This window comes from Cryptomeria japonica, chromosome 10 (assembly GCF_030272615.1).
Source record: "Cryptomeria japonica chromosome 10, Sugi_1.0, whole genome shotgun sequence".
In the NCBI taxonomy this organism is placed as follows: Eukaryota; Viridiplantae; Streptophyta; class Pinopsida; order Cupressales; family Cupressaceae; genus Cryptomeria; species Cryptomeria japonica.
The window spans coordinates 92,188,475-92,202,284 of record NC_081414.1 but is presented as its reverse complement, the minus strand read 5'-3'; the positions used below and the strand labels follow the sequence as shown (position 1 = coordinate 92,202,284).

At 35.7% G+C, this 13,810-nt stretch overlaps 1 protein-coding gene across 1 annotated transcript in view; it reads right to left on the bottom strand.

Annotated features, from left to right (window-relative positions):
• Nucleotides 1-9,283, bottom strand: part of LOC131049622 (DNA replication complex GINS protein SLD5) — a 29,062-nt gene extending 19,779 nt beyond the window's left edge. The window contains exons 1-3 of the mRNA XM_057983680.2: nt 8,915-9,283; nt 7,337-7,459; nt 7,169-7,251 (exon numbers count right to left, since the gene is read on the bottom strand). Coding sequence (XP_057839663.2) covers nt 7,169-7,251; nt 7,337-7,459; nt 8,915-9,154 — 446 coding nt within the window. The 5' untranslated portion in view covers nt 9,155-9,283. The remainder of the gene's footprint in view (nt 1-7,168; nt 7,252-7,336; nt 7,460-8,914) is intronic.
• Between the last annotated feature and the right edge of the window lie 4,527 nt (nt 9,284-13,810).

Genomic DNA, 13,810 nt, shown 5'->3' with positions numbered 1-13,810 from the left:
GATGAATTCAGATTTTCAGATTATGGTGTGGTACCGCAGATGAGTTTTCAAATGCACGACTACATCAGCATTGATGACCTCTATGTGATTGAGTTTTGTGGTTCTGATATTGCATTGGGAGTCCAGAAAATGCATTCACATGATCAACAAAGTCAGAAATTTCAACGGATAGTGTTGAGATCTTTGGTGGAGGATGCGCCAAAGGCAGCAAGTGTGAAGAGATTGGCAGCTAGATGTTATGAGGTTGCTTGGGTAGTCCATTCTTATGAGTCTTCCAAATTCTCTTCCCTGGAGGACATGTTGACTCATGAGGGTGACATTGGTATATCGATCTCATCAAACTTTGCATTATTGAGTATAGCCGATTGCACAGGCTGTTGTCAATGGATTGCTCTTCCAACTTTGAGCTTTGGAATGTTGATGAGACACCAACTGATAGAGTTTGGATGAGCAATGTTTATCTTTTTCCTTGAGAATATATGATGGAGATGATTTTCAGACTTAGGATCTAGGGATTTGCATTATTGATGGAATACTTCGCAAAATATAGCAGATGGATAGTGTCACAAATTTCAGTTATATCAGAGTGGTGTAGAAGATTCTTGGTGAGGAATTCATGAGATTGGTTTGGGATCCTGGTGGTGCAACAACGAATTGCTTGCGGGCAAGCAATGCTTGGGCAGGGAGGATTGTAATGTCCCCAAATTTTATAAAGTGACTTAATTAAATTAAATGATTAAGTTGTCCAAAAAAAATAATTTCTATTTCAAAAGGATGACTTTAATTAATTAATTCTATTAAAAATAAAGTGAAAATAAAAAAATAAGTCACGTTATTTAAATTTCTCTAGTTGTGACAAAAATGGAATGTAACCTAATATGGAAAGAATTTAAATTTCTCCAGCTATGACAAAAATGGAATGTAACCTGATATGGAAAGTATTTACATTTCTCCAACTATGACAAAAATTGAGCGCAAGCTAATAAGGAAATTATTTAAATTTCTCCAGCTGTGACAAAATGGAAAGTAACCTAATCTTCTAGATGTTTCCTAATCTCTAGAAGTTTCCTGGAGTTCTTTATAAGGAGGCTGGCTCGATGAAATAAGGATGCTTATGCTTATAAATTGGATATGACTGGATTTATGAAGCTTCGTATGAAGCAGATCTCTAAGGACGAAAACCTAGCTCTTCTTAAAGGGTGGATTTGTGATAGAGTTCACATTTGGGCAAATTTGTGAAGTCTCCATTGGAGACAAATTTGTAAGGTTTAGGGGCTGTTTCAGAAATAAAGACATTTGCATTTGATTCTTATTTACAAATAAGTTTATTATATTCTGAATATTATATTTCCGTGGGCGACTTGAATGTTAATCGATTGCTCTGGTATTGGTGGCAACCTTGATTCTGTTCAAGTTGGAACTCTTATGAGCCTTAATGCTGCATTCTAAGCAAATCTAACCAAGTGCATGGAATTCATATTTTCTGTAATCACATATTTTCACCTGTGAGTACACTTTTTCCATTATTTTCCGAGCATTAGACACTTTGCAATTGTTTGTCAAAATTGTTTGGAAAATATTACAAGGATTTGGAGTGAATTCAGTAAGGGTATCTCACACATAACCTTACCTTCAAATAAAAAAACTTCAATGAAATTTTGCATTTCTATATATAACTTGTAATTAGTGTTCTCTTCAAATAAGCTATTGTTCTTATTTTTTATAAAGTTTCAAGCTAATGCATTTGAACCAATTTATAGGGAGTCTCGAGGACAATCAAACAATTGGCCTTGATTAGATCAATCCTAACTCCAAATGGCTCATTGATGAAGAAGAATCAATTGATGAGAAAGACTTTGAAATCTTGGGGCAGGCCAATGGATTTGATGGAGAGCAATTAAATCAAGTTAGGAGCTTCATCATCAAGAACTACAACCCCCTCATAGGCCATATTTCACAATAGCTAGCCTTATTCACTTCATCTACCTTGTGTTTCTTTGTAGTTTGTCACCTTTTAGCTTGACACTTGTATTTTGTATTTTGTAATTGACTTTAAGGTCCAAACTTTAAAGTGAAAGAATGTAATAACACACTATGCAATGTGCACTATAAATAACAATTTCAAATTTATGGAGAAAAATCATATTTCAAAATTAATGGTATATAGCTCCTTTATTTTCTCTATCTCTATTTGCAACTAGAATGCCTTTAGATATAAAAAATCAGTTATTTCCTTTTTTAATAAATTTCTTATGTTTTTTGGATTCCCAATATTATCATGAGATATTGAAAACGTGTTTCTCTTTTGGTTTGTCAAGATATTCCCAAGAAAGATATATGCTTCTATGGATCATCATGCCAAGGCCCTTCATAAAACCTTCATTCATCTCTCATCATGAAAAGGATTGCACTCTACTAGCCCTAGGTGCATACCGCTTGTGGTTGAAAGCATAAGCCATCATTGGAAATTGGTTGTTTATTGTTTCACCTCCATGTCACAATAATCCCAATATGCTCCTCACAAAATTCCAATTCAAGTTCCCTACTACAAATTGTTTTATTCATTTAGCCAAGCATGTTGTCAAATGTCTCATAAATCTTTCCAAGCCTAAGATAGTATGCATCAATATATATAATTCCACACAAAAGCATATGAGATGACATAGCAAATGTATCTACAAACAAATTTGATTAAAAAAAACTGATCTCATTGAAAATTAAAACCAACAGTAAAATAAAATTTTAAAAATTAAAACACAAACAAAAAAATGAAAAATATCAATATCATTCTCAATTGCTTACCCTTCCCCACTTCCTAACCCCTCGTACTCGTCACTTGAAGAACCCTATTGCTCATTTTCATAGCAAAGAATAGTTTACAGCAAATTACTTATATAAAAAGGAAAAGAGCGCACTAAGATCTTTGACAAAATCAAAAAAATAAAAACAATCCTAATTTCAAGCGTAGTTATTGTTGCTTGCCTAGCAATGAGTGGTCACTGATTGATGACGAAAGCTGACTTCTTCCTTTTCTTTCCTCTCTCCATAGCTGCATATTAATTGTCGATTGCAAATACTTAAAGGTAGGATTTAGGGTTTTCTACAAGGCTCCCCAAGCCTCTTTTTTCTTATAGTTAAGTCTATTTATGAAAAAAATTAAAATGTGACTTTAATTATACATCATGAATGTGAGATTTTGACAGAATTTTCCACTCTTTGTTGCATCTACCAATAAGCCATTTTCAATGATTTCCTATAGTACTATATATTTGTCTTAGAATTATTAAAGTGTCAACCCAAAATTACAAGATTTTCCAAAGAGTCAAATTTCCATTTTTGTGCATTATAGCAATTGTATAAGTAATGTATGCAGTTTCTGGATTTGATTGTGTGCAAGCTTTTTTAATCATTAAAAATCTTACACAAAATCAACTCCAGAAACTGCATACATTATTGTCATGGATTGTGGAAATCTAATAGGATTTAATTGTACAAGTCCTAAAAGTGGGTCTACAAACATATTCTATAAGTTTTTGGCTCTAGAAAGGCCCAATCATTTCTATAATTTTACAAGATCCACATTCCTAAATGTCATAAAATGGTACAAGGATGAAGTTGAAAACACAAAAACATTTTGCTACTCTATTGCTCTTCTACTAGAAGCTGTAGGTTTTCAAAAAGACGAGGAAAATTGAATCACCATTTATTATATTCTTATATCTGTTGTAGCTAATATGTATGGAAAATGAGATCCTAGTCAACAAATGCAAACTAAGATCTCAAATTTCCATTGTATAACATTGGAATCATAAATAGTTTCAACTACAATCCTAATAGGAGAGTTGAACACTTGTGCTTTATGATTCTTTGTTGCATTGGATTTGAGATTGTGAATTGTGTGTTTAAGATCTAAGCTAAATGATAAGAAATTGATGACTTTTGGCAATAATAGCAAAATAAAGAAAAGAAAATCAGCACAATAACTCAAATTTGAAAAGAGGAGACAAAGAGGAACATGTAGTTGTAATCTGGAGCTGAAAATGTCGAACAGGTTGGAAGGCACCCCAATCTCAAAGTGTCGGTATCAACATAATGTTCCAAATTCACAATTAGGTCTTGTAGGTTTGTCTCTTCGAAATTCTGCCGAAAAGCATCAGACTCGGTTGGAAGGTGCCCTAGTCCATGTGTTTTCGCTTGTTCGAAACCTAGGATCATCTATCATTGTCTACCCTGCACACCTATAGCGCTCTCTACAGTCGGATCCAAACCTGCACACACAAAAACAAGGAAAAATGGTTGTGTTGAATAGGGGCTTGCCTAAGTCAAATCCCGTGTTGGTGTTCCCACCTCCACTAATGGAAATGCTCGAATTAGCAAATATTACCTTAGATATGAAACCCTTGGCTTGAAGTCTCAAATAAGGCTTGATGTTTCTTGAATGATGTTAATGCATGCCTTCATCGAGGAACACATTGTGACTAATCATGGTTGCTGAAACAAAGATGTAGACATGAATACTTGACTCCTTAATTGCAGATTTATACTCAATTGCCTTGCTTGTGCTCAATAGCAATTGAATCATGTAGGTTAGAGTTTGAAATGAGAGGGAGTTGTATTTATATGCAACTTACACCTTTTCGGATTTCATTTTTGAGGAAGGCCGACATTGAATGGCAATTTCCCACTACTTACAAATTCAACATTCGTAATTCAAAATTTGGGCCCAAACTACTTGGATAGGGGTAGTGGGTGCAATAGTCCTGGCAGTTTGAGCTAGAAAAAAGGTCAAGTTTTGAAGTGGTCCCAAAACCAAGCCCAATCAAACATGAATTAGGTACACATTAGGCACAACCACCAAAGTGGGTCCAAAACGAGTGTGAAATTATAAAGAGATACAATTTACAACACTATAGTACCACTTATCAATTTGAACAATTGAAATAGCATTAGTTACAATCTTAACTCATTCAAAACTCCTAGTTGTGTTGCAATTTTGAGGAATGTCACTTATAAAATAGCTCGTGTGTAATTTCTAGCCATGTTGTAATCAATCAAAGATTAATATTTCATATACCTTTCATATGATATATTTATTTTAATTTTATTTATTTTTGCAATAAGAAGTACAAAAAAAAAGCACAATTCATATAGAGTATTGCCTTGCAAATAATAATTAGTTATCTCCTAAGTTACAAAGTAAAAAAAGGTAAGCCATCCGAAGGTGGAATAATTTAAGCCCTAGATTTCTTTTCAAATAAAGAGCAAAATAGAGAACTAACAACTTAGATTATACTAAAAACATAGAGACGTGCTACTTGGTCTGGCTCTTATTTAAGATTTAATTGAAGCTATGAAAAGGGCCAAAAACTAGAGCAAAACTGTTGACAGTCTTGGGAGTAACTCTATGATTAAGTGCACTTGAGTCAAAATACTACTAGGATGGGAAACCTTGCAAAAGCCTCATACTTCACCCTTGTAAGCATCACCTAGATACAATGGGTGCTAGGGGGATCATCATGTTTACAAGAGATAGGTTTGTTCAAATCACTACTCATAAAATATGAATCGATGAGTTTGACTCAAAAAATATGTACTTAAATCCTAATAAACCATTATAATTTGGCACGCAATGAAAAATACACAATACTTGTCATTGGATGAGCTAAATGGCTTTTATAATGAATGGTTCATATGGCACAACACTTGATAAAGGTTTTGCATATGGGTAGCATGCTAAGTGGACTTGATTTTGGGGTGAACTCCATGGTTAACCACATTTGAATGTATTAAAATTGGTGACCACCCAAGAAGTCCTAATGCTTCACCCTTGTGAGTAACACCTAGATGACATGGGTGCTAAACAGACTGTTCTACTCATGATATATGGGTTCATGTGAACAACGCCACTCATGAGTTTTACTCAAAAAACACAACGTTGAATCCTAATAAAAACAACATAATAAATAGTAAGTTAGATTTTACACAAGTCAGCAAGCCATGTTCTGGTGTGCAAGGAGTGATTGCCATTATGATACTCCAAGTTCAAGACTGCAGAGTAAGCCCCTTGCTAAAGCAACCATGTTAATGCAGACCGTGATCAAATGAAGCTGGGAGCAAATTCCAGGCAATTTGGGTAAAACAGAAGCCCCCAAGGAATTTGGATTGTAGCATGCTAACAACTCGGGAATTTTAGATTGTAACATGCTGACACGATTTCCCACATGATGAAACAAACTCCAGCTCAATGTTGGCCATTTAGGTCCCATAAGAGATGAAACTATCAAAACTGTATTTTATAATAAGTTAATAACTGATCATATGATAGTGAAATGAGCTGAATTTTGATTTGTAGTGAAATGACACCAATCCCTACACTCCTCAAAAAATCAGATCAAAAATTATCTGTTCAGTCTTCCGAAATGGCAAAGAAAATGTCAGGTTTTTTGGAGGGGGTTTTAAAAATGATGATTCATGGGCAGATTAGAGAGTAGCTTTGAGGAAAGAAGCACTGCACGGCAGAACTCAAGGACTGTATGTACCTGTATAACTTCAATAAGCTCCATATTAGAGTTTATACCTTGCAATTTTTTCTGTGTGAATTACAAAAAAAACAGGTATAAACTACCTATCCATTTCAATCCTGGAGTTTTCCCAAAACAGGTTCCTCCAGGGCATATGTTGTCTCGCATGTGTGTCTTATTATCTTTTAGGTTCAGTAACTTGCTCAGTTCACATTCCTTTATGCCTGTTCTAGTAACTCAAAGTTACAAGCTATCAAACTGAGTTTTGGAGAGTTGATTGACCCTTCAGTAGCAATGGAAAGATTTAGCTAACAGACCTGGTTATTTTGTGTAATAATAATAAATAAATAATAATTCTCAACAGTAGGGCCCATAGGATTACAGAGCAGAAATGACATCATATTATAACCCTGTGAAAAAATCTTTTTATATTAATATAAAAATGAGAAAAGGAAATAGGTATTACTGAAATTGCAAATTATACAAATGAATAACTGGAGATTTAGTAACATTGATTTAAACCTTACTAATTTTAAACTGTATAGCTAACTATAAAAGGAATTATTTTCAAATATAAAGAAAAAAGAAGATTAAAACTCTGGTCTATCAAATTCATAAACAAAACCATACTGGAAGCTGAAACTTACTTCTGAGCAAATTTCTGTTCTGCTTCTGAGAGCTTATTCCAGAGTTCTTCTGACTTTAATACATGCAAAACATATTTCTCAATCTGCAAAACAATAGCCTCAGATAAAATTCTACTAACAAGATCACAGTATCCTTTATGCAAAGGAAAAATTAAATCAGTGGAAAACCTTTAGAAGTCGAGTGCGCAGGTAGGATCTCAGCAGAAATAACGTGCGGTCCAAATCCATGCGGTACAAGGACAACATAAGGTCATCAGTTCCACTCTCAGCAGATGCTGCTATTGTATCTTCCTGCAAAAGGGAGGAGAACCAGTGTTGCACTCTTACTATGGAATCCCTTAAAGGGGGCTGCCACTTCTATTTTGTTCATCCATGAAAGATCCTAAACCAAATAATAGGATGAAACGGACTCATATGTCTAAAACCCAGAGTACTGACTCTTATGCCGATAAACATTCGGTAGTTGCTAGAGAAGGGTCCTGGGCACTTGCAGAACCCATACAAAAGCTCCCAACTATTTTATGCCAAATGGCAGTTCCTATATTGTGAATTCATCCTAGATATTTACTGTTCTTTTCAATCCAAAGTTACTAAAAAGCTGTACATAAGCATGAAATTCCATATTACTTAGATAGATTTTTCACGATCACTCTATAATTTTCTCAACAAAATATATATTATAAATTAAAAAAATATGGAAGTCTTACTCTGTGGAACAATTGCAACATTTTATTGCTTAGCGTGATTACTTCACTTGAGAAAAAAGGTTTCAATTTTTTTAACATAAATTTTAAGGAGACAGAATAATAAGGGGAAATTGTCCTGTCCAAATATCCTGGACCAAGTCGCCCTCGTGATCAAAGAACTCAGATGGCCCATAACTCCAATCCGTTCCTCTCTTGGCAGATGCTGTAACTATATCTTCCTTCAGAAGGAAGTTCGCACTTTTGCTGTATTGCAGGATTGGAAGGATTTACCAGACCTGGAGACTACGGTTTAAAAAGCTGTACATATCTTCATTATGCTGTAGTAATATCCAAAAATCTGACTGTTTTAAATTTTGTTATAGATCATTTCTGGAAGCTTTTCACCATACAGATTTATAGCATAAATTGGAGCTTTTGCAAATCTTGGCACATGTAGCCAAGTCCCGAGCCAAAGTAAGCCCTGGACTCAACTTGGGATAGTGACTTCTCAACAAAATAAAACAGACAGAATATTTTTAAATCCTGATTATTCAAAGCATTCATCCCTCACTCCATTTTAACACAGTTCTGCTCTGTTCTGGAACATTCAGAAAATGGTTGTACAACATTGAGGGCACTTTTATTGGTTCCTTTGATCAATCTTTGAGGCGATTTTGATTGCCTTTTCCCAGTTATATTGGCAAATACTGCAAAGTGTCGGCAGATTGCTTCAATAGAGCCTGAGTACAATTCCAAAATGAGCCTAATCTACAGAATTTAATCCAAATCGGAGGATGTAATACTTTCTAAATGTATCCAGTAATAACGCAAAATATTCCATCGTCATAGTAGTGAGCAGGATGCAGGTCCAAATCACCTTAACCCTAATAATTTGGCTCACAATTTCAACGGACATTTCTCTGGTTAATATTAACCCTCACACAGCATTATACGCAATACAGCCAATAATTTCACCTAGGGTTTACGCAACGAAAAAAATAAGTAGAAGAGCGGACTTCTGGTTTACAAAATAAAAGCATGGCAGTAGAATAGAAGTTACCATTAACTGAATTTGTTCGCGAGCTCGCTCGACGAGGTTGCGTCGAAATGGAAGAATTTCTGGGGCAGCTTTCTCATTTCTCCACGCGCGTTTGAGCAGCTCAACGTCGGTGACGTCCTCTGCTGTGTCAAATGCTGAGTCCTGTGTCCAAAATGCTTCATTCGTTGTTGCGTTTGTATTATCTGGAGCTGAGGAAGACGGATCTCCTCCTCCCTCTCCTCCATTTTCTGAAGAAGACATGGCAAATTTATGAGAGAAATAAGTTCCAGGGAAACGAGTTTGAGTTACATGAATGCACCCGCGCGTGCAGAGAAGACTCTACTCTCTGCCGCCAAAAGTTCAAAACGGATAAGTAGTTATGTTGGCTCGTGGTTGTTTGTTGTTAATTCCTAGTTTATGTAAAAATAATGCATTAATGACGTAGGCCTGAACATTAAAATTTTTAAAATTCATGAGTTTTCATTATGGTTTATAATTAAATGTGAGAATAAATATATAATATTTATATTTTCATAGTTATGTAGAGAGGTTTGACTATAATAAGAAGGATAGATTGTAATAGAGTGAGTACAAAAAATCTTAAAATTTACTCCTTTTAATTTATTAATATTAATAGTGATACTTATTAAATAAAAGTAAATTGATAAAGTGAAATAAATGTAATTCTTTTGGGATGTTTGGGGGAATCAAATGGTAATGAACTTCTCATATGACTTTAGTTGCTTAAGTATTCTCTGAGTTGCTTTGATTTTAATCTTCTTACAACTCGAATCTTTTTGTTTAAATTCTAGAGTGTGCTCTATATATTCATTAAAAAAAATTAACTCTCGAAAATGAACAATATCTTAAATAAATATTAAAAATGATATTAATATAGAAAAAATAATAATTCTTTAAAAAATCATTTATTTTTAAAAAATTTAATCATAGTTTTTATAATTTATTCCATTATTATTGAAAAATAAGATAACTCTTAATAGAGGATTAAGTTGTAATTTATTTTTATGCAACCTCCATTCTTAAAATGGCTCTACAACTTGGCAGATATGCGAATGACCGAGCAGGTGATGAGGGGAGAATACACGATGGGATCGCTTCAACATCTGGTAGGGTTCCCCTTTGGCAGGAACAACCCTGGGAAACAGTGAAAAGTAAGAAGACCATCACGGCAGAAAGGCGATGGGCTGCTAGGGCGATTGAAGACTATGCATTTCGACACCACGGTGAACAACGTCCAAACTAGGGCAAGATCTGGGAGTTGGCCGACAATCATCCACATGTTAGGGAAGTTTCGGCACATAACCATCCAAGGACTATGGTAGTGGGAAAGAGAGCAGCTAGGGCAGAGACGAAGGAAGTCAGGACGACTGATCAACCACAAATGTGGGTGATTCCAATCACCTCACAAATTCCTAGTTGCGCCACCAAGGCAAATAGGATATCACTGGGCTCTCGAACAAATTCAGGCCCTGGACGCTACATCCGTAAGCCGCAACAAATAACGCACCTATTTACCAACAAAATGGAGGGTTATGTTAGACCCGTGAAAAATGGAGGAAGGGCAATGCCATTACATGGCCCTAAATTCGCCAAAACGGTCCTGGTCTTGAAGCGGGGCAATTTGCCACACAAGGTTGTAAGAAATAAGGATGCCCTAGCGGCAACAAATCTCGATCCAAAGCCCATCAAAATCAATTTCCCTACAAAAGCAAAGGATTTAAGCAAGTACTGCAGAGGGCACGGTCTCTTTGCGAGATGGGGAGGGAACAACCTGCCAATCGAAGAAATTGTGGAATGGTGGAAAACAAAATTCCACGGCCAGGTAAGTATAACAACCCTAGTAAACAACTTTATATATATATATAATGCCATGATAAATCTATGAAGGCCAAGCTTCTGCATGAAGATTATGTTTTTTACAGGCATAAATTTTAACTTCATTGATTGGCAACCGAATTTTGATGCTAAAATCTTTGAATTTGAAACGGAACCAAAATGGATAGAAATCCACAATGTTCCTGTATAATTAATGCATGCTAAAATCCTTATAGAAATTGGGGAAAGTCTGGGCAAATTCATAGCTGTCGAAAAAAATTGGTCGGATAGCTCAGACATAAAAATGCTAATAGAATTCAACAAAGCTAAGGGAAACCTAAAAAATATAATCTTAGAAACAACTGATGGCATATATACTCTAAACCCGGTATGGTTTAATGGGCTAGTAGCAGAAGATTTAGTCTTCTGTAAGAGGTCAAACCATAATTTTCAGAAGTCGCAAGCATCAATTTTGGATAAAATTGTAGCTTCAAATGGGAAATTAGACATACAATTTAATGTTAACAAGGGTGGCTTTATTATAAACACTGGTCAGCAAAGGATGGAGACTACCCCAACTCCGCCTCCTTTCCCAGTCTTGGGAAACAGTAATGATAGAACCCTAGAAACTCAGACTCATGATAATGAAGAGCAAATCCAATCTGAATTGAACAAGGTTATAGAAAACCTAATGGGGAAAATAGATAAGGAATATGTAGATGAAATACTCATCGATACACCATCAAAATTGGCAGAAAATGATAATATCCCCATTATAGAACAGGTTCAATCCCCCTACAGAACACCCCTACTAATCGGCAACCCTAATGAGGAGGATCAAGAAGATATAACCACAAACTACACCACTTTGGAGGATTCCCCTGTTGTGGAAGGGTTGAATGCAAATGAGGAAAGAGATTTCATTATCAGGGAACTAATCAATATGCAGGTAACAGACAATAACATAATAGTAGATAGAAGCCCAACCAATCCACAAAACAGAGATATCCTCCGGACAGGAAGTGAGAGACCAACTCTTGACTGTGGAAAAACTCTGAGCAACAAAAGAGGTAGGAAGTCTTTTTTAGACAAAAGAAAGATGGACGGGGATGCGGAGGGGCAGGCCAAAATAACAACACTGTTGGGGCAAGGAAAATCTCCCCATCCCCTAGCAGAGGTATAAACATACTTACCTTGAATGTTAGGGGTTTGGGAGCCCCTAATAAACAGAGACTAATTAAGAGAAGTATACTGAAATCTGCCATGGATATAGTTTTGATACAAGAAACAAAACTAAGCAAGACTGATATAAATAATTTTAGCAAAAAATTTACCCAATGGCAAATGGAAGCTGTGGAATCTACAGGGGCATCGAGGGGACTAGGTATAATGTGACGAAAAAGTACAATTGCATTCACATGCCAATCCAAAATGTAAAATTGGATGGTTGGCAGAGTCAGAACCCTTAGTCTTAACCTTGAGTTTATAATTATTAAAGTCTATGGCCCAATCCCAACAGAAAAGAAGAGATTAGTGTGGCAGGAAATTGAACAATACTTAAGGATGCAAGATGGAAAACACATCATCATAGGTGGTGACTTCAACACTATCTTATACTCATCGAATAAAAGCGATGGTAAAACAAACATTAAACAATCACAAAGAGACTTCGTTAACTAGATAAATAACAATAACTTATTCGAAATCAAAACAGAGACTGGTTTCCACACATGGAACAACAGGAGAAAATATTTCACTAACATCGCAGAAACACTCGATAGATTCTTCTTTAAGGGAGATCTAACTGATTTCCATACAGAACTAAAAACTACAGTATTACCTTGGTCAGGCTCTGATCACTTCCCGGTACGCTTAGAACTTATGGGGGAAACAAAACAAACGGGATATCCCTTTAAGTTTGAGAGAATGTGGTTTACACATGAAGACTTCCTCCCCAACATACATAATTGGTGGAAGGAAAGCACCTTTGTAGGATCAAAATTGTTTTGTCTAGTCTCTAAGATGAAAGAGATCAAGCACAAGTTATTAGATTGGAACAAAGAGAAATTTAAAAACATCTTTGAGGAAAAGTCAAGAACTGAGAATGAATTGGAGATAATAAACACTGATGTGATGTAAAATGGGATGACTTCTGAGACATATGAAGCTGAGAAAAGGCTCCTATGTGAATATGAAGGCATTTTGGCCAAAGAAGAGATATACTGGAAATAGAAATCTCGAGAATCGTGGTTAGAAGATGGGGATTGACACCAAATTCTTTCACAACAGTGTTAAATTAAAAGAACAACAAACAAAATCACCCAAATCACCAATAACAGCGATCAGATCATAATGGACCAAGATCAGATTGCAAAAGATGCAATCATGTATTTTGAAAACATCCTCAACAATTGGGAACACTCACAACTCACCAACAATAGAATCTTAACAAACAACATACCCAAACTGATAACAGAGGATGACAACAAAATGTTAAACTCCAAAATCACTCACGAAGAAGTTAAAACATCTCTGGCACAATTTCATGGAGACAAAGCCCCTGGTCTGGATGGCTTCCCTGCTCGTTTCTTCTAGAAATGTTGGCACATCTTAGGGGATGAGGTAACTAATGCCTTGGAATCCGCCCGCAATGCAGGAAGATTCCTAAAAGAAATTAACAACGCTTTTTTGGCCTTAATCCCAAAGAAGGAGAACTCCTCAAAATGGGACGAGTTCAGACCCATTTCGCTATGCAACATGATCTACAAGCTACTAGCTAAAGTCATGGTCAATGGATTAAAAAAATTAATGCCTATCATAATACCAGAAGAACAAACATGATTTATACCCAGTAGATCCATTTTAGATGGGATTATTATTGTCCAGGAAGCCATTCACTCCTGCCAAATTCAGGGGCAGCCCAATATGCTGCTAAAATTAGACATTAAAAAGGCTTATGACAAAGTGGGTTGGTACTTCCTATGTAGTTGCATGAAGGCCTTTGGCTTTAACAAGCAATGGATAAATTAGATTCACTTTTGTATATCAAACCATAGGTTCTCTATCTTACTAAACGAGAAA